At 38.8% G+C, this 20991-nt stretch overlaps 1 protein-coding gene across 3 annotated transcripts in view; it reads right to left on the bottom strand.

Annotated features, from left to right (window-relative positions):
* Positions 1–2954: 2954 nt before the first annotated feature.
* Positions 2955–20991, bottom strand: part of LOC129721805 (protein N-terminal asparagine amidohydrolase) — a 76924-nt gene continuing 58887 nt past the window's right edge. For 2 of the 3 annotated variants that reach the window (XM_055674808.1, XM_055674810.1), the window contains exons 3-8: positions 20492–20633; positions 20284–20413; positions 11841–12023; positions 3849–4057; positions 3625–3786; positions 2955–3515 (exon numbers count right to left, since the gene is read on the bottom strand). In XM_055674808.1, coding sequence (XP_055530783.1) covers positions 3390–3515; positions 3625–3786; positions 3849–4057; positions 11841–12023; positions 20284–20413; positions 20492–20614 — 933 coding nt within the window. In that variant the 5' untranslated portion in view covers positions 20615–20633 and the 3' untranslated portion in view covers positions 2955–3389. The remainder of the gene's footprint in view (positions 3516–3624; positions 3787–3848; positions 4058–11840; positions 12024–20283; positions 20414–20491; positions 20634–20991) is intronic. The other variant, XM_055674809.1, reaches the window with a different exon arrangement.

Below are 20991 nucleotides of genomic sequence, written 5' to 3'. Positions count from 1 at the left end.
TCACCGCTGCAATCTAAGTGTTGAAGATTTCTTTGAGTTTGGCTAATCATCGTGCAAATTTATGCATAGGTTGAATCAAACAAACATTTTGTAGACTTGACCTTCTTATTATTTATTAAGATTATTGACAGTTGAATTAAAGCAATATAAACGGCCACATATATAAAGACGAATGCCTCCAGAAGCACCTGTTGATTTTCTTCCGGTCTAACTCTGTTTTGGCCGGATCTGACATCGTACCATGACGTGAAACCGGCGGTAGAGTGGTGCGAAACCAACGATGTTGCTTTTGGGACGATGGAGGCAAATCAGCCAACCTCTTCAGGATTTCGGGTGACAGGCAAATTGTGGGCGATTGTTACAACACAACAATCAACAACTGTTAACTTTGTTGATTGTTGTGTTGTAATGATGATTAGCTTCGTGAAATGATTAGGATTAAATTTTAGTTTGACATTGATTGACGAAATAAATTTTTATGAGAAAACAGGGTAGGTTTCCAAAAACGACCAGGATTTGAAGAAAGCGTGGATGAAAGTGTGTGTGTGTGCCTCAGGGGCATTCAACAAAATCTGAATTAAAATTAATTTTTAGAGATCATTTACATTTTTTTAAGAAGTGTTCCTAGGTACGTTACCGGATGGGTCATGTCTAGTTTCCCCAAGTCCCTGGTCGTCCCTTTTAGGAAGCGGGATGGGCTCTCACAACCTCTTTTACTTCTGTACTTTTTCTTGAGGGCGGCTTTCTGGTACCGACCAGGGATGCAATCCTATCCTAATTTTACCTAATTTTTGTTCACTAACTTACAATTGAGTGTGTGTGTGAGAGCCGACTGGCTGCCGAATCGGCCTCGAGAGATGACTCGTGGTGCTGATTCTGTTTGAGCATCTGCTTTAGGTGACTCGCGATGTTGGTTCTATCGGGTGGGTGAAATTCACTTGTTTACTCTCGCCGCTGTGCTGTTTCACTGCTTGGTGATACTTTCGTGGTAGGCTGCTGCTTATTGGTCGATTGGTGAAAGGTCCGGGCAATTGTTCGATGAATAGTAAGACTATCGTTCTTATCCTAGCACCGCGTGCTATCCGCTATTTGTTGAGCTAGTACCAAATTGGCCTTCGCGAGATAAAGCGAAATGACTGGAATAGGAAGGCTTTCGACTTTCTGTACTTGTCTGCTTGCTTGATTAGAATGAATTAATCGAGCCTTTGCTCCTTCCAGTATTTTTAGCTCTCATCTCATGCCAATTTCCCTTTTTACTCTTTTGAGTTTTTAATATTCTTAATTTTTAATATTAAGTTTTTAATATTCTTAATTCCTTTATCCCCTTTTTCCGGTAGATCCAATGTGAGTAAGTGTTTTGCTTGGATCCGGAGTCTCAGTTTTTAATTTGACTGTTAGCCGCCGATCATCCTAATTGTTATATTCTAAAATTTTCTCCTAACACTATCTATTTGTTCATCGTTTATTTTTATATTCATCGTAGTGAATCGTTGCCTTGAGGGGATTATTTTAATATTTAAACTTCCCCTGATTTATGGCAAGGATCTCAAGATGTGTCATCACGATCTCTAATGTACAGTAATCTCTCTCTCTTATCCGGCTCTGCACACTCTTAGCTAGTTTAAAGGGGCAAAGTATTCGAACTGTTTCAGAACGGACTTTATCATAAAGAGAAGTTGCTCTGTCCACCATTATCGTTTTTTTTTTGTACACAAGGTTGAGAAACGCTGCTGCCCCGCAAAAATAATCTACGCATGCAACAAAGGGGGCCTTAATTGATCCACTCATTGCTGAAAAAAACTTGTCTGATTTATTACAAATGAACACCAACAGTCGCGCGATTGGCTTGTAACTGAAATCTGATTGATTGATACATAAAAAATACATTTTTGCATCATTAAATAATTAAGTAGTCCGAATGACATATGTTTAGTTTCTTTGCATTGCACAATAATGGTCGTCCTATAAAGATTTACGGCCAAAATTATTTTGTTGTTGTCAAATTGTTAGTTTCCTACTGCAGATGATTTTTTCATGTGAGAAAGTATTGTAGTGACAAGAGGCTGTCCATAAACCACGTGAATTGAGGCATAACCCAGTTTTTTTCGAAACAAAAAAAAAAAAAACTCGTCAGTGTATACAAACGAATAATTAAACTAATTTTACGCATTCTTAATGTGTTCTGGACCAAATTGGTGTGATATACAAAGAATTTCATTGATAAATCACCCAAAAATTCAAAATATAAAAAAAATTAAAAACTACTAATCATCTTTTTCTACAAAAACGCTAATTTTCCGCAAACTTTTAACATTTATTCTCGAGGAGCACAAACAGGGCTCTCAGGCACATTATCAGGAGCTATGCTTACACGTGCTTACATTTTTTGAAGGTCAAAATTAGGACAATTTTTAATACTTTCTACGTTGGCTAAGGCAGGCTCTGCAAGGTTAACATCAAATACTCTTCCGGTTTTGAAAAGCTAATATAATCAGCTCTCATTTGTATGCAAACATACCATAACAGTTTAAGAAGGATTTTATATATTCCAAAACGTTCAGAAAAACTGTTCTCCTTCATTTTTGAAAGAGGTATCTTTGGAGGCGTTTTTCAACATGATCCGTTTTATGTATCAAGATTTCAGTGATAAATTATGAAAATATAGATCAAAAAACTATGAAATTATGTGTTCAAAACTATCTATACATGAAATTCGCGTTTCGGTAATTTTGACTACTCCTCTATATAGAGGCCGTCTTATGTGCTTGGTAAAGTAAAGCTAGTTTTCCAAACTCCTTTAGTTGTGACCAATCAAGACCTTTAACTAGATCATGTCATCATATCAATTTTCCTCCTCAATTTTCAGATTACACATCCGGATAGAGAAGAAATATTCAAAACTTATTTTGACAAAATTAATAAAAGTGAAGTTAAATAAAAGCAAACAACTTACCTTCGTCTTCGAAGCAGATCATTTATTTATTATCTTTAACGAGCATAAAACCGAATTCTGTACAATTGTTTTTAGTACTACTATTATGCATAATATATTAATTGAATCCTTTCAATGAATTGAAATCATGTTCTCCTAAGACTGGCCACAGAAAGCCAGACTAGTGCGGCGAAAACGCCGCTAAGATTCCTTCTGCGGAAAACAGCGACTAATTGTTGTACAATAGTGTCCGCGTGTATGCGCGCAATTGTTTGACCTATAAATAAGCTCGGAGAGAAAAAAAAGTCGATCCATGTAAGCTGCTAAAGAACCAGGTGCGATATATTCTCCCTAATGGAAGAAGTGGCTTTAAATGATCCTAACGTGGTTAAATAATGATCGCTCAGATCGTGAACAGAGGGACAGAGTAGTGTGTGGAAACCAACTAATGTGTGTCCTAGAACCGCACCGGAGCCCAACAGCCAGTTGCTTCGTCCCGTCGGAAATAGTGCGGGTTGTTGTTCCGAAATACCGTCACCGCTGGGAATTGGTTATCCTGTATGTATCTAAGAGTGGCACGGACCTACAAACGAATGAAACTTTTCAGTTGGATGGTATTCATCGCGAACAGCAATATGCAGCACGAAAGCGAAGCTTTGCGACGAGCTTTCTGCTCGAAGCGGATAACATACTTGCATAGCGAAATGGGGTGGCTCTACATCGGGACTAGTGGATAGATGCTGTAGAATGAATTCGTCGCTCTGCGACAGCCACAGGTCCACACCCCTCAGCGGATCATAGTTGAACGGGCCGATTCGAAGCATTCCGACGGTGGAATCGTAAATATCTAGCACCTAAATTTTAGGTTTAAAATCAATACCTTAGCTAAGAGTGTATGATATTTATGTTCACTCACCTGATGACCACCGGTAAAATGCCGTGCCATACGTAATTGAAGATCGGGACCTTTTTCCGGGAATGTGGCGGGAAATATTTCACCAGTTTTCAGGTTAACTCCCACGCCGTAGATAATTGGCCAGTTTATGTCTCCACGGAGAATGGTGTTCAGTTCGCCAACGCAGGCCTGCGTCAAATCAATCTCCAGCGGATGCTTGTGGAATGATTCTATAATGCAATGTTTTAGTTACGGTTAGTAACGAGATTCATTCATGTTTATTCGTTCATTCACGACCGAAGAATTAAAGAATCAAATGTCGTTCAAGCCAGGAAACCTCGTAAGACGTACTACCGAGTCGAAAACATGGCAGCATGGTAGATTGGAGTCAATTTTTTGATTTAATTATTTTCTAATTGACCCTAGCCGGTCGCAGCAGCGAAAACGTCGGCGACGAAGACGACGACGACGATGATGATGATTGAATTAAGTGCCACTTATAATAGCTGGGCGTTTTAGTTTTATATCGACTGGGAGACTGGGGTAAGATCAAACACTATGCACCAATATGAATCGAGGTTCGCTTCCGCGGAATTGCGGAATTCCGTACAGTATGACAAAGTGGACGGTCATGTTAAGTATACAATGTAAATTTCCTGCGCCGCTGCATTTGTCTTAGCGTCTTTTGGTGCGCGAGATAAAATTCAATTGAAGACATCATTTGTCATTCCATTAGCGCGCTTTGAATCGCACGTATCGGTAAAGTGTGTATCATCATGCTATGCTATGGGTCAGTCAGTGAGGGTTTCACGGGATAGTTCACACTTCACGCATGTTTTTGCTTTTTTCTCTGTTCTACGCTGTTATCTAAACATCTCGTACCGCTAATGGAATTAGTGTCTTCTGGGTGAATCGAATCCAGCGCTGCCAGCAGTGCCGCCCAGAGACAAAGGGACCGAGAGTAGGATTAATGGACAATTATTGCCCTTGTTTGCCTTGCTGGTGGTGATTATGCAGTGCAGCTAATTTGTGTTTAAATTGTTGCAAGAGATACCGTTACAGTGGTATTATTTTATTTATTTATTAATATAAGGGTGCTCAGCACAAGGAAAGGCTATCAGCACCTATCATTTTACAAAGAATCTAAATGTATGTAAAATTAACTTATTTCCCTGAGCAGTATATAATGTATGCATGTTAGGAGCTAATATTAGTAGTAAGGGTCGTTTACCCGCGCCCAACTCGGGGTTAGTATCTTATAGTTTATCAAATAAATCAGCTTCTTTTAAGAATTTGAACAGGTTTGATAATTCAGACTGGTTTGTATCCAAAATATTTCGAAAACTGATATTGTATTTATCACGTAAGACTTTGTATTTTATACAATCTGAGAGCAAATGTTTTATAGTTATTTTCTGATTACAGTCGGTGCAAAATGGTGGAGGCTCATGTTTGAAAAGATGTTCGTGAGTGATTCTCGTGTGACCTATTCGCATACGTGTTAACAGGACAGACTCTTTCCTTGACCGTTGTTGCGAAGACTTCCATTCTGTAGTTGTTTCCTTGATTTCTCGCAATTTATTATCAGAAACATTTGTCCATTCAGACTGCCAGCGATTATAAACATACCGACGTATCATCGAAATCGTGTCGTATATCATTGGAGGTGTTGGGTAAAAAGGTTTTTCAGATGCTGATTTTGCAAGGCTGTCAGCTTTTTCATTTCCCTCAATCATTACCCTCAATCATTTTCTAATGAAATTACTGCGCTTAGAGAATCTGAAGCAATTAGAAATTTATTCATGTTGTTGAGATTTCTTGCGAAATTAATTGCATCTTTAATTGCTATAATTTCTGCCGTAAAAATTGACATATCAGAGGAAAGATGTTTTTGGCATTGATAGTTTGAGCAATAGAAAGCACATCCAACCTGGTCACCACACTTAGATCCATCAGTATAAATAGTATAGTAATTTTCGTACAAGTGCATTTTTTCTAAAAATTCTTTTTGATATTGTAGTGTAGGGGTGGATCTTTTAAGATACTGCGATAGAGAGCGTTCGACTTTAATTGGACTTCCTATCCAAGGGGGGACGGTGTGATACCATTGACATACAGGTTTTCTGAAATGTATGCTATAATTAAAGCATTGTTGGCTTCTAATTATAAAAGATTTTGGTAGGCTAGTGGAGTATTGTTCGTTGGCTCCATTCAGTGCAGTTGAAATTTCGTTGTGGAGAGTATGAGTGACAATTGAACTAGTTTTTACAGCATAGTTCATTAGTTGTTGGTTGCGTCTGTGCCTCAAAGGGAGCATTCCAGACTCTGCTAGCATGCTCACTACAGAGCTTGTGCGGAATGCTCCGGTTGATAATCGTATACCTTGGTTGTGGACAGAATCTAGGGTTTTCAGAGCAGTTTTTGAAGCAGCTGAGTATAGAAACGATCCATAATCCAACCGTGATAGTACCAAACTTTTATGGATTGTCAATAACGTACGTCTGTCGCAGCCCCAACTAGTACTGCATAACTCTTTTATAACTTGTAAAGCCTTTAGCGCTTTATTTTTAGTAGTTTTAATATGTTGGTTCCATTTAAGTTTGCAGTCAAAAAGCATTCCCAAGAACCTATGTGTATTCACTACTTCAAGTTCACAACCATTCAATACTAGAACTGGTTCTACTGTACAATTTGCTTTACGACAGAAATGCATGACTTTGGTCATAGATACCGAGAATCGAAACCCGGTGTTTTTACTCCATTCGGATAACCTATCTAGTGTTAGTTGGAGTCGATTCTCGATTGCACGCATGGATTTTCCATGGAAAATAACTGCGACATCATCCGCAAAACTAAATTTTATTACTCCTTCTGGGAAAGCTTGTTGAATTGAGTTTATGGCAATAAGAAATAATGTGACACTAAGCACGGAACCTTGTGGAATACCATTTTTTGGGAAAACAGCGATGAAAAAGTATTTCCAACCAACACTCTGAATGAGCGATTTTTCAAAAATTTTATGATGAGATTAAGCATATTTCCGCGAATTCCAATTTTTGACAGCGATCGTATGATATTGAAGCGCCAGGTCATGTCGTATGCCTTTTCCAAATCGAAGAAAATACCGACTACACATTCTCTTCTGCTGAAACCTTGTTGTATTGTAGTTTCCAGTAATGAAAGGTTATCCATGGTATTTCGATACCCTCGAAATCCTGATTGATTAGGATCCAATACTTTATTTATTTCTCAATACCACATTAGACGTCTGTTGACCATTTTTTCGAGTAGCTTACAGACACAACTCGTTAATGAAATTGGACGATAATTATTCGGGCTTAATGGGTTTTTGTTTTGTTTTCTTATGGCTACAACTGTTGATTCTCGCCATTGATCTGGGACTATTCGTTCCGTGAATATTGTGTTATAAATTTGTAATAAGTAATGGAAACCAGCAACGGGTAGATTTTTCATCATATGATAGTGAACTTCATCTGGTCCAGCTGAAAAACCTTTGCAAGTTGCCAAAGCTGTCCTTAATTCTATTAAACTGAAAGGTCGGTTAAAATCACTGGGATTTTGTTCTCACGAGTTCTATAGGAATTTTTTCTATATTCAACTTGTAGGTTAGAAACTCAGAGTCATAATTACTTGTATTGGACACAGAGGTAAATGTTTTCCCAAGATGTTCTGCAATCGTGTCTGGTGTCGTTAATAACTGTTGATCTGTCTTCAAAGATGTTATGGTATTTGATTTAATTTTTCCAGAAACTTTTTTTATTTTTTTCCACACCTCATTTGAAGAAGTAGAGCAGGAAATCGTAGAAACAAATTGATGCCAAGAGTTTTTTCGGGATTGTCTTATAAGCCTTCTAGCCTTCGCTTTTGCAATTTTGTATTTTTTTTTCTGATTCTTCGTTCATGTTCTGGTTATACCTTCGTAAAGCTTTTCTTCTCACTTGAATGGCCTCTTTAATTTCAGAGTTCCACCAAGGAGGTTTGAATTTTTTCAAAACGCTGGAGGTTTTAGGAATATTTTCTGATGCCGATATTATTACAGAATCTGTGAAGTGTTTTACTTGGTCTAATGTAAATTCTGGTAAACTGCTATTTTTTTCTTTGAAAGATAATTGGAAGTTATCCCAATCTGCCGACGAGATCACCCATCTAGGCCGTCTTTCTTCACTGAAGCATCGCTGTAGTGTGTTAATTACTATTGGAAAGTGGTCGCTAGAACAAAGATCATCGTGCACATTCCACGAAAATTGCATTGACAGGGAGGGAGTGACTAAAGTCAAATCTGGAGCAGAATAGGAATTGAAGGCTGAACTAAAATGTGTCATGGATCCATCATTCATTAAAACGAGATCCATGTCGCTTATCAGATTTTCAATTATTTTTCAGTGTTCTCACTTCTGCAACCCCACAAAGAATTGTGGGCGTTAGCATCAGTGGTAATAATAAACGGATAAGGCAACTGTTGCACTAATCGTTCGAGATCACTTTTTAAAATAGTTTGGTTAGGCGGAAGGTAAAGATTGCATACAGTATACTCTAATGGACAAAAAACTGTAACTGCGATAGCCTGTAAATCCGTTTGCAGCTCGAGTTGTCGTGCACTATATCTCTCACGAACACAAACCGCTACTCCACCGGATGCTCTCATATGAAAGTTGTCGATAGTGTAATATATTTTATAGTCTCTCATTGTAGGTTTTTTTTGAGTGGTCGAAGTGGGACTCTTGGATACAAACGATGTCGGGGTTGTCTAATTTTAGTGTTAGTGATTTAGGTTAGTACTAGCTTACAATTCTTCATTTGCAAAAGTAGATGTATTCACTGCCTGGGAAATAACGTTCAATTCTGAATAATTTTCGTTCATGATATTATCTATGGTTTTTTCGAATGTATCGTTCATGTTGTTTTGAAAATGAATGCTTATACCTGCGGTCTGTGTTGGGTGGTTCTCTTTACTTGCTTGATGGGAAGATGGTTTCTCTTTTTCTGTGGTGTTTAGGGTGTTATCCTTTTGTTCTCTTAGTACATTACTTACATTCTCGATGGGTCTTGTGGGCAGTTGTCGTCCTACCTCGTGTTTCTCGTTTAGTTGCTTATCGGTGGGTTGCGCGGGGTGTCTGTCTTGATGTTCTCTACGTTGCTCGTTGTGTGTTGGTAAACTTTCTCTCAGCACTCCAGCAAAAGATCGGTTTGGTGTTGTTGTTGCAAAAATGGGAGCAGGAACCTAGGATCGTCTCTTTTTCCTCGCCTCACGCATGGGTAGCTTTTCGGTCACTCGAATTCGCTGTATTTCAAACTCGTCCTCGTATATTGGGCACTTTTTAGACCATGAATTGTGCTCATTGCGGCAGTTTACGCAGACTTGCTTAGAGCTACATGGAACTGCTTTGTGTCCAAACTTTAGGCAATTTGTGCATCGTTACGGAGCTGGAACGTATTGCCGTACGCGACAATTGTAGAACCCTACATCCATTGTTGGTGGAATTTGAGATAGGTTGAAGGTCAGAATAAATGTGCCTGTATCTTCTGACTTCTTTTCTTTGGTGATTCCCGTCATTCTTCTAACAGCAACGACCTGTGATTCTTTAAGCCCTTCAAGTATTTCTTCGTCTTTCAACGATATCAAATCGGGACAATAGATTGTACCTCGTGATTGATTCAGGGTTGGGTGTTCGCAAATTTTAATACCAATTTCACCTGCTAGAGTAGACTGCTTCATCAACTTTACGGCTTGATTTTGATCAGTTGTCTTGAGCAGTAAGAAACCGTCTCTTATTCGGCTACTTTGTACATTTGGTGTTATGTTATCGATAGCTTTTTTAATGAGGAATGGAGACACGTTGCTCATCGTTCGGCCATCGTCCGTCCTAGTCAAGATTAAGTACCGTCCGCCATTGTTGCTTCCGTCGATTCGTTGTAGTTTTCTATAGTCGATATCGTTGTTCGCATCTTTTGCTGCCGTTCGTTTGTTTTGCTTAGGTTTTGGTGTTTTATTTCCAACTGGAACTCTGTTTTCATTTCCTGATGAGTCTGCTAGTAATTTGTACCGTGATCCAAAAAGCTACGAGGCTCCCCCGCCGCCGGGGTCGTCAATTTTTCCTTCTTCCAAACAATAGGTGGTAACAATAGATTGTTCCACAAAGAGAGATAAATTGATCGGGGTACACGAAGAAGTATTGCTCGGTTTTGCAAACGATTCTGAACGTCTAATTCGCTCGAGAGCTGAAACTGAACTGACAGTGGTATTATGAGTGTTAGAAAGATTGAATAAAAAAGATTTCAGAAAAGTGGCAAGAATTTGATGCGGAGCGAAAAGTAAATTTCGATTTTACATTTACTAAATGATGCATTAGACATATATTAGATTAAGATAAAAGTTATTGTTTGTTGACAACCAAAAACCAAAGGATTACTGGACCACTTCCAATGCTTTACTTCGTTTAATGTTGCTCTCCTCGCAAAAGAAGATTACCGTTGGATTATTTTTAGCCACTCAAAAAGGAAAAAAGCTTTTCATCCAGGACCCAAAACCATCCTTCCATTACCTACAGTGCAAAATTGATGTCCTCTCATTTGCAATCTTCCCGAAAAATGGATTCCTCTTTCCCCATCCCTGTGAAGTATGTTATCAAAAATTCTCAAATTTTGCAATCCGATAATCTTGATGATTATCTCATTTCTCCACTGACCAGTCAGTGCTGAGTCGGTGTGTGTACCAGCCTTCATCACCTACGATGGGTGCGGAAGGCGGGCATGTCTCGAGAGACTAATGGTGGTTACCTAATCCTTTCTCATCAATTTGAATCATTTTCCCTCGATTCGATCCGGCGAACCCCTCGTTCCACCCTTCGCTAGGTTTTGCTTTCCGAAATATAGGATTGCTTTGGCTGAGAGATGTTGGTCATTAAAATTTGACCACTATATAGAGGTAGTAGGTACTTGTGTACACCTTTTCTTCGTACGGCACTGGTGCTGCGCTGACCGGGTGTTCGCCAGTTGCACCAGCAAAGTGCTGTATGATTATGCAGGGGATCTGTGAAGTATAGTTTAAATACACTCCAGCTAGGGCTCTACCCTGATCCCTTCCCGCGCTTTCCAATCGATGCTCATTTTTTGTCATAAAAGTATCTCTTTCTTCCCTGATCATAAATTTTCCCCAGGCCGAAGGTAAAACTGTTGTATTTCTCACCTTCATCTACCAGGCCCAACCCGCGCGCACGGGTAGCACAAAATAGTTTGCAAATTAGAAATAGTGATTCTGCTTCGGGATCGGTTTGATACGACTTTGACCACATTTCATTGGCAGCGGGCGCGCGGTAGGAGTGTTGTGGGTATTTACTGTGCACGTTTTTTTTCTCTTGCTACGATACCGGTCGTTTCATAAGGTGATACAGGGGAAGAAAGCTCCGATATGAATAGTAGTGCTCCGGGGATTGAAACCATAAATGATTATCAATAATCATGACTGAATGGGAGTTCGTCTCGAACCACTCCACAGGCACACCGAGAGGTGTTGACGTTGCGGTACACCTTTGGCGGTACTTTGATACCGTACTGTAGACCGTAGCACTGAGGGAAATGTCTGTTTTTGTGTTTTAACTTACTGTATTTTTTTTTAACAGTAAAAGTTATGCTGATATCAATCTGAACTTGAAATAGTTTTTCATTCAAATTTTAACCATAACTGTGAAAAGCATTTTCCTCAGTGCCATTCCATTTTATTAGCAGAAATTTTATATTTCTATCGGGAATCAAAGAGGACATAAATAGATTTCAATTTAGGTACCCCTTTCTTCATCATCACATTGTGAGTTAGTTGGCTGTTAGAGAGCCATAATTCATCGCTACTCTGTCTGTGATTTTATCCGACGATCCACGGAGACGGTGATTGACAAGCATTGAGGTTGGTTTGAATGCCGATGTATAAAGATTTGAACGTCCACGGTGACAAATGCAACCTGAAAGGTAAGGTTGATGTGAAACATGTGTACTTACGCATTATGTTGTTGAACAGATCTTCTGCGTATCCCTGGGTGTCCTTGAAGCCGCCTATTAGCTGCAGTTCAATACGTCCTTCCGGATAGCCGAAGGCCAGCTCCTGCACTCGGGCTACCATGGTCGAAACTGCCTCGTCGGTACCGTTACCATCCAGGTGGGCCAACGCAACTGCTCCTGAGCCTGTGAATGTGATAAAGAATGGAATAAATTACGTTAAATGTTTATTCTTGACATGATTTGTTGTCTGTATTGATATACAGAAAATTTCATTCAACACCAAAAATATCTAAAATTCCGTGTTGTGGATTCTGATTATTGTCGAAGCTGTGTGTGATATTCACTGAAGTCACTTTTTACGCGTTTTTGAGGTTTTTATAATGCGTTTTCTTACGCGGATTGCAAATTTTAATAATTTTGAATTGTCATGTTTTTTTTATTTGGATTTCCCAGAAATGTTGGTTAGATTTTAATCGTGGTTTTTCACTCGTGAAGGTATATACTCGGATATTGCGGATTGCGTTCAATATGTTTGCATTTAGAGTACGAAAAAGTCATAGAAAAAAAAAATTGATAAAAAATGAATAAAATTCAGGGACATTTCAATTGAGCACGTGAAATATCGCGGAAATTTTAAAGCAGGACATCTTACCAAAGCGCGAGACTATCTCGTAAAACCTGGGACCTGCGCGAGACTATCCCGTAAAACCTGCATACTCTATTTGAGAACGACACATGAAATTGCAATAAAATTCAAAAGTGAACATTTACCATCCTATTCGTATTTTTGTATTAACATGAGACAGGCTGTCGTAATTCTACGTTTCTTGGTGTCGTGTTTCATACACAACCTCTTCTTTGATTCCCAAATAAAGCATCATGCCGTGGTGAAAAATTAGTACTTGCAGACATAGGCGTAGCCAGAGGGGGGAGGGGGTCGTGCCCAAGTTGGCGTAATACAATTGTCAATAAAATCGAACAAAATTGGTATCAAAATTCATGAAACAACTCCAGGAGTTGATCTTCATTCATTTTGAGTCCATCTGATATGTTGTCCGAAATGGTCATTTGGGTGCAGATTCTCGATCTTGAACATGGTCTTGAAGATCCGGATTCACGGGAACCATATTTGACCAATGGTTCGTTAGGTCCCGCATACTAAAAATAGACAAATTTTCCAATTTTTTTACGGTTAACGGTTAACAACAATCGTGAAAAGTTTACTGAATTAATTATTAGTGGTAATAAAAAAATTAAATTTAGTGTTGATCACTAAGTACAGTCAAACCTGTTTTTGTGCGAGGGATAGGGACCGCACAAAATAAATCGCATAGAAAAACTCATTTGAAACTTCACATGCAGCTACAAAACAATATCCAAAGCATTATTGAAAAAAACTTTTTTTATGCGGTGGATAGGGACCGCATAAAAAAAATTCTCAGTTAAAAATAACTCGAAAGTGGTTGATTCTGATTTAGAATACCTATGAGAACAATTCAATAACTTCGGATTGATAAACATACTAATCCTTTCAACCGCTTTCCTTCGTAGGCAAGCAATTCGTAACTTTTCCTACGTAAAACTGGCTCAAATAGTAATTTTTGGACGCAACACTTCTGTAATGCGTTGGAATTCATTCCAAGAATCGGAAAAATTAAATGGCTAAAAATGTTGTCGGGAGTGGTCCTTTTTCATATACCGCACAAAAAAAAAATCGCACAAAAATAGTCGCACAAAAAAATAATCGCATAAAAAAGTCGCACAAAATAAATTTCGCACAAAAACAGGTTCGACTGTACTAGTGTTTATTTCTACTTTTCAAAATAGCATTTTTTACTTCTCAAATTTTGAAAAACTTGCCCCCCACCTATTTGAAATTCTTGCTACGCCCATTTTTTTTTTCTGTGTGGACTCATCCCTGCGACCAGAGTTTAGATCTATTGTGATATTGTCCAGGTGTTTTCTGTACTCCGCACTTCATATTATTAGCAGTAACACTATTGAAGTAAGTAATACGCTTATCATTCATATCAGTGCTTGTGTGTAATTACCTTTCCGTTTCAACCTTACTGCTCTACTATACCGAGCCTCTGTCCATCCTAACAATATCGCCTATTTACAATTCCCTGGAGAGAATTTGCATATGTTACTCACACCAGTTTTATTATAATAGGGACTTATTTTTGTTAGGAGGAGAGTCAACAGGGGTACTGTATAATCCAGATTGAAGGAAGGGTACGTAGTGGGGAGCCTGAGAATAAACCCATGCTCAAAGTCCTCTGACAACCAAATGGCCTGATTCTACTAAGATTCGAACCCACGACCACCCGCTCACCAAAGCGGACTCTGTAACCTTGCGGCTACGGAGCTTCCCTGGCTACGCCCATGCTTGTAGATGTTTGAGAATTAATCCGATCCTAAATAGGAACCCTAGCGACAGGCTTGCCAGATCTACATATTTCTCCGTAAGACTATGGATTTGCTTCACTCCGGATGCTTCAGGGATGTACAGTATGCGGAAAACCCCGTAAAGTCAGCAGATTTACAAGAAATAGCACCTGAAATAACTTGAGTAGGGTTCCATGAAATTTCGTAATTTGTTGCCTGTTGATTAATATGATTCAAGCATTTTTGCAGAGTGAAAAGTAGCATTGGTATGTCAATACGGTCGAATGTCTTGGAAAAAATGGGCATCAGAAAAAAGCTTTTCCAATTTTTTTGAAGTTCTTGATTATGGTGATAACAGCTAAAAACAGCTCGTTCCTTTGCATGATTATTCAGAAGGAATTCCATCTGGTTGACGAAATTTTGAGCAACCCTATTGTGGTCATCCACCTCTGTTCAGCCCCTCTTATCCCAACCTCCATGAGGTTACCTTAACAGAAATTGGGTAATCAACACCCGGTTGAAACTGTGGTTTTATGGAAGGGGCATCATATGCGGCTGTGTCGGCATGTTTGGGGCGGCGTATAACAACGTCTGACCCAGGCTGGGCTGCTGAATGAAGCCACAAATGGGAGAACGAGTATTCCGCGCAGTAGATTCGATTGCGGACACTTTATTTAAGTATCACATCTACTACAGTAGTGACGTGAAAGCAAAATAATGAGGCGGTTTTGTACTAATAGGTAAATAGATGAAGCGTGTTATAAGATGGAGGCCGATCAGTGATTGTATAATAGGGTGGGGAATCGTTATGCCATCACTCGATGAATGTTAAACGGTATTATCATATGCTGGGAGCACTGTAAACATTGACAAATTTTCAAGCATTTTTTGGGGAATCGGACCATTTATAGTAAGAGTGGTGCCAGGCGTCAAAAAAAAAAGATAATTGATCAATATTTTGCAGCGAATGAGTTCTTTATGTTCAATGCTAATGAACCGGTTGAAAGAAATTCCGGAAATAAAAATTATAGCTACTCTTAGAAAATTTTCGAAATTACTGATTTTAACGTATTTTTGAGCGTTTTCAATATTAAAAAAGTTATCAAATCTCGCGGAATCCGATCGTATAATCATCGGGGGAATGAAAGTTCTTAACATCACGAACACATCCTCGCAAATATCTCATCCGGTAACGTCCGGATCGACATTTGCGACCCGTTTGAAAAATGTTGTTTATGACGAATTATGACGTAAATTGCTCTCGCGTACATGGGAAATGAAAAAAAAAAATACCTGATGGGTCCCTGCCTCATGCTTAAAACAGTATTTCAGCTCAACAAAGATTAAATGAGATTAGTTTAGTGAATGAATTTCAACTTATTTAGGTTAACTTGAAATTAACTTAGCGCACAGAATCACAGGTAAATAACAAACCGTACAAAAGGCTTTTTCCAACCTACGTAGGTTTCACGAGGCGTCATATAATTTGTGAAAATTCTTAATAAAGATATTTTGCTACATCATTTTTCTGGTAAATTGTTCGATTGTTTCGCTGCCCGTTTTGCAAACACAAATTATACGAGCGTATTACTTCATCTGCTCACTAACATTAATGAAGACACATAGGCTATGTGAATGTAAACATTAAGTTGTGTGTGTGTGTGATATTTAGAGTTACTCTTTGATACAATACTCGAACCAGCCACTTCCACTTCTCACTTTAATAGTTACCGAAATATTGCTAAATAGCAGCGGAAATAATTTCGGCCAGGCTTTCACTAGAGTTACTCCTCTGTGTGACGCCGGTACATTGGTAATGTTGGTAGAAAACTAGATTTTCTGCATTTAAATCGACATACTCAACTTTGAACAGCTAAAGCTCTTCTTAGGGACATTCTAGCTCTTCAGTGTCTTCTGCAAAGTTGTATGGCATCTGAAATACTATTCTTTAACATAATGTAGTGCATTATTAGAGCATTATTGAGCTCTCTAGAAAGGTAAATGCAAAAAGTAGGTTTCCCCATATGAATTTTCATACAAATTTGAAATGCAATGCGCCAAGCGGAGACAAAACCAATCGACTTCAGGTAAGTTTAGGGTTGTTTGGGATCCCAAAAAGAACCAAAAAAAATTGATTCGGGAAAATCGATGACTTTTCCCCACCCTACTGTATAAGCATGTTGAGAATTGAGAGTAAATTTTTCAAGTACAGCCTAATCAATGTGTAAGTATCAACCAATTAAAAACCCGAAGAATGTTTCAGTCCCTGTCATGTGCAACGACAAGGAGGGAACCTGGTTACCTGATTACCAACAAATCAGAGGTGGTCAGACGTTCGAAAAAATAAGTGGGTGTGCTGTTGAACGGCTAGGAAAATAGAGACCTCGAAATAAGCAAGATAAATATGGCGAATCATGGACAAACTGCGGATCCACCATCCATGAGGTGAAGAAAACAGTGAAAGAGCTCAGAACCTGCAGGCAGCTAGAGAGGAAGGCATACCCTGCGAACTCTTCAAAGTCTGGAGCGGACAACTGTTTCGTGCCATCCATCGGATCATGCTAAGAGTGTGTTCAGATAAAGATTTGCTCTTGAAATAGTTGGAGGGTCTCGTATGCCCTGGACTGTAGTAACTTTTCTCCATACCGTATACAATACCACTATGATTGTCGAGAGGGACGCTCCACTACGGACCAAATGTACACCTTGCGATAAATCCTCGAAAAATTTCGACAATTCAATCCACAGACTCACCATCCGTATATAGTTTTAGGGGCAGCGTACGATTAAGTTAAGATAAATGAGTTGAACCTCTCAAAAGGAATGCTGTGAGAACAGGACTTGTCATAAACGCTGCCAAAACGGTGGTAGAACATTGGATATTGTTGCCACCCTAATAGGGAACCATTTGGAGTGGTGGACGATTATAGTTACCTGGGTAGGGTAAACAGTGGGATTTTATACATATTAGTTTATTAGGTTAGTTTATGCATCAGTGTAGCAGTCTTCAGTGGGTTTGGCATTATAGCTAATGTCAAAGGAACGACCAGCAGGAATTCCAATAGAGGCCGTTGACTTTGAGATAGATCCCGCACTTGTTGGATGTTTACTGCCGACAAGAATGGCTGCGTGGAAAGTACTGTCTTTCCGTGACAGGAAATTTGAAACTAATTCGGCTCTCATTGTATTGAACAGCTCTCCCTGCTCATCATACGTTCAGTACACAACTCGACAGCCACTGACTGTTATTTTGCATCTCCTTATGTCTGTTGGTTCTCCAAGGTGTCGCTAATGACAGCCTTTACAGCGCGATATCCTTCGGCACAAATCCGAGCGGGCTGTCAGGCGATTATGATTCACGAGAGTAAGGCTGATACTATAATGAAAGCGAGGCGGTACGAAACACGTTTTTTCTCACGTAGGTAATGATATCAACGGAGGGGAAAATATATGAAACGTTTTGCTTCGTATTTATTATGGCATCAGCCTAAGAAATAGGAGAAACGAAGGAATGCGAGTCAAATATCATCGATAACATGCGCAGCCGATCATCAGGCTGTCAACAGCGCAAGCCAAATCAACAAGACAGCCTCAAAATAAACGAACTAGGCTGTCATCAGTGATGCCACATTTTCATCTGTATTTATGAGCTTAAAAAATCTTATCACCTTGGTAAAATTTAAAATATGAATATAATAAAACCTCCGACACGCTCCACCGCATTTGATTTAATTTATGTTTTTCAACTATATAAAGAAGTTTAATTTACGACCCCATGAAAACCAAAAAAAAAAATCTGTATAAATCTGTATTATTTCCAGAAAATCTGTAATCTGTATATGCAGATATCTGTATGTAAAATCTGTATAAATGCAGATAAATCTGTATATGTGGCATCACTGGCTGTCATGTCCGAACGAACAAAATACATGCGCAAGAACGAGACAGCTTCGTTACCTGTGTAAGCTTAAGGTGTATGTGAGCTCTCGAGAATAGCTTATTCATAAGGTTTTTATAGTTGAAAGAGAGCCCGGTCGTCAGTGTAGTATCGCACCGCAATATCTTTCCGAAGCTTGGTTAGTGGCGATTGGAGGATAGCAGCTCAAGACCGAGGGACATGGCGACGTGTGTATTCGGTACTGGACCGCAATATTTTCAAGTTACTTACTAAATTTTCACTACTAGTACTGTCCACATGCTTTATTGTATTTTTTTTGGTGAGTCAAGTAGATTTTTTGTATGCAGTTTTTAAAATGTTTAAATTGTCTGTTTCCGTGGTGTGATTTTTTCTTTAATGGAAATTCTTGGTAAAATTTTGTGGGAGACACCGATAGATGATTTGAAATTTTCTTCATCCCTCACAATTTGTTTCGCAGTTTAATTTGGTTTTTAATTCCTCACAGAAAGAAGCTTTTGTCAAAGCTATTCCTCGCATTGATTAAGCCGTGAAGCCCTTCAAAAACCAGCTACCAGGAAAAGTTGCAGTTTCAGTATCTAATTAAAATTCATTTTTATGTGGAATTCTTTTGACACAACCTTGTATTAATTGAAAATTAAATGATTTTCTAATAATAGAAAGCGTAGAAAGCAGCACCAAATATTTTCATAGCCACATTTAGGAGAAACGTTTGGTGGAACTGATATGCAATTATTTTGTATAATTTTGTCAAAAATGCAAATTTAGAAATTATTTCACCAAAAACCATTTCTTGTACCGTGCTGGATCGAAATCCGTACACCTGAGCACATGACAATCTTCGACGGTCAATAAAAAATCAAGAAATCACATATTGCTTTGAACTGACTTGTTTACTTACAGGTCTACTTATATTTTATCACTATTTTCAAGCAAAATGATTAAAATCACTCTGAAACTCGAAAAATTCATGTTTAAATAGAACATGTTTTGAATCGAAATCCGTACACAGTTTTTTGTCTGAATCAAAACCCGTACACTCTTGAATCGAAATCCGCACACACGCGATATAGAATGGATCAAAGTCCATACAGCAATGAATCAAAATCCGTATAGATATAGAAGTACAAGAATGAACATCTTTTATTTATAATTAAACTTTAAATTTACGAATAAATATATTTTGAGGATCAATTATTTCCTAAAGTTTCACACGGTTTTCTAATTTTTTATATCAGTTAAAATAGAGCAATTTTCGTAGAGTTTCATTGCGGCACCCCTTATTGTAGTAACGGAAGCGACTTTCCCTTGCGCACCTCAGTCACAGCTCCTTCGGAATTGTTTGCCGTATATTTATACTTGTTTTCTTCCAGTATATGCTGAAAACAAGAAAAATGTTCAACGATATATGCATGATACACACGCTGTACGGATTTTGATTCAAGCAATTAACAAGAATCAAAATCCGTACGGCACAGTTTTTGTTAAATAAATACTATTTACACTATTTACCAGACAATATACAGCTCGAAAATGACAAGGACTTACCATTTCCATCAATTTCAAAAAGATTCACAGAGTAAAACATTTATATCCCAAAAAAATCGTTTTTATCTGAAGAACGTTTCCTTAGTAAATTCTCTAACGATACAACGAAATGACAACTGAAACCGATACACGATTGATTTTTCATTTTTAATATTTTTAATTCATGGCCTACTGGCGCATAGTTTAATTTAACAGAAGGCCAACAGCTCAACGGATATGTACATGTAATTATCATATGAATTTTCATTTATATAATGCTTAAAACTGAAGAAAAACATCAAGGTGTACGGATTTCGATACTGTACGGGTTTCGATCCAGCACGGTAGCAGATAGGCTGAGGAATCTTCCATATTGCGTTATACGATATAGTGTGCCTTTATCCAAGAGAGGCTGTTTTGGCGTGACAGTTACCACAATGATGAGCTCCATGGTGCTCTATAAAGGCTCACATCAACTGAATTTATGTTTGCTAGTAAATTATAAAATGTTATAATTTGATTACCAGCCTAACACTTCTTATCGACGAATAAAGCCATTCTTTTCTGCCTATCAAAATCAACGAAATCATAAAGACACCGTGCCACACCTACCTGAATGCCGGACAACAACGATAACGCAGGTGGTCGCATCATCTGAGCCGATGATGTTGACGTTTTTGTCATGCGGAGCAACGGCAGCCATTTCCCGCTGGCAGACGTACAGTAGACCAGGAGCACCAACCTGCGGATTTGATGTGCAAATATTTTTTTTTCTTAGTCCGGTTGGAAATGATCTGTGTACGGAACCGTAAACACTTACCGTTTTAGTAGGAATCGATAGGAACTGTGTGGCCGTGTCCCGGTAAACCGGATGCTGCACAAAGAGCGAATGAGTGTCCATTGGGCACTCGTCCTGAAGTACCCCGTTGAGCACTAGCACCATGTTTGCTGATGGTTATCTGCTGAAAGTGAAGAAGAGAAAAACTGCATTTAGTTACGAGTTACGAACGCATCGTGAAACAAAATAACGCCTTGCGGCCTGGCAGTTATCACTGCAGGGGAAGTGTAGCGAAGCTGCTGGAGGCTTTTCGAGATATGATTTGCGTATGATTGATCATCAATGACTCGGCAGGTGACACTTTCCGTCCCCAGTTCCGTTTACTAGTAACAAAAATAATTTATTTACTGCGCCCTGCGGTTTGTGGCCCTTCGGAGAGACCGCATGGTGCATGAGCCATTATCGCCGAAAGAAGCTTGATGGTTGATTAAATTATGATGATATGAACCGTCACTGGACGCTGTATTGCCCAACGGATTAAA

This window comes from Wyeomyia smithii, chromosome 2 (assembly GCF_029784165.1).
Source record: "Wyeomyia smithii strain HCP4-BCI-WySm-NY-G18 chromosome 2, ASM2978416v1, whole genome shotgun sequence".
Classification (NCBI taxonomy): Eukaryota; Metazoa; Arthropoda; class Insecta; order Diptera; family Culicidae; genus Wyeomyia; species Wyeomyia smithii.
Note: the sequence above shows the minus strand (reverse complement) of the source record. Positions and strands in the feature narration are given on the sequence as shown.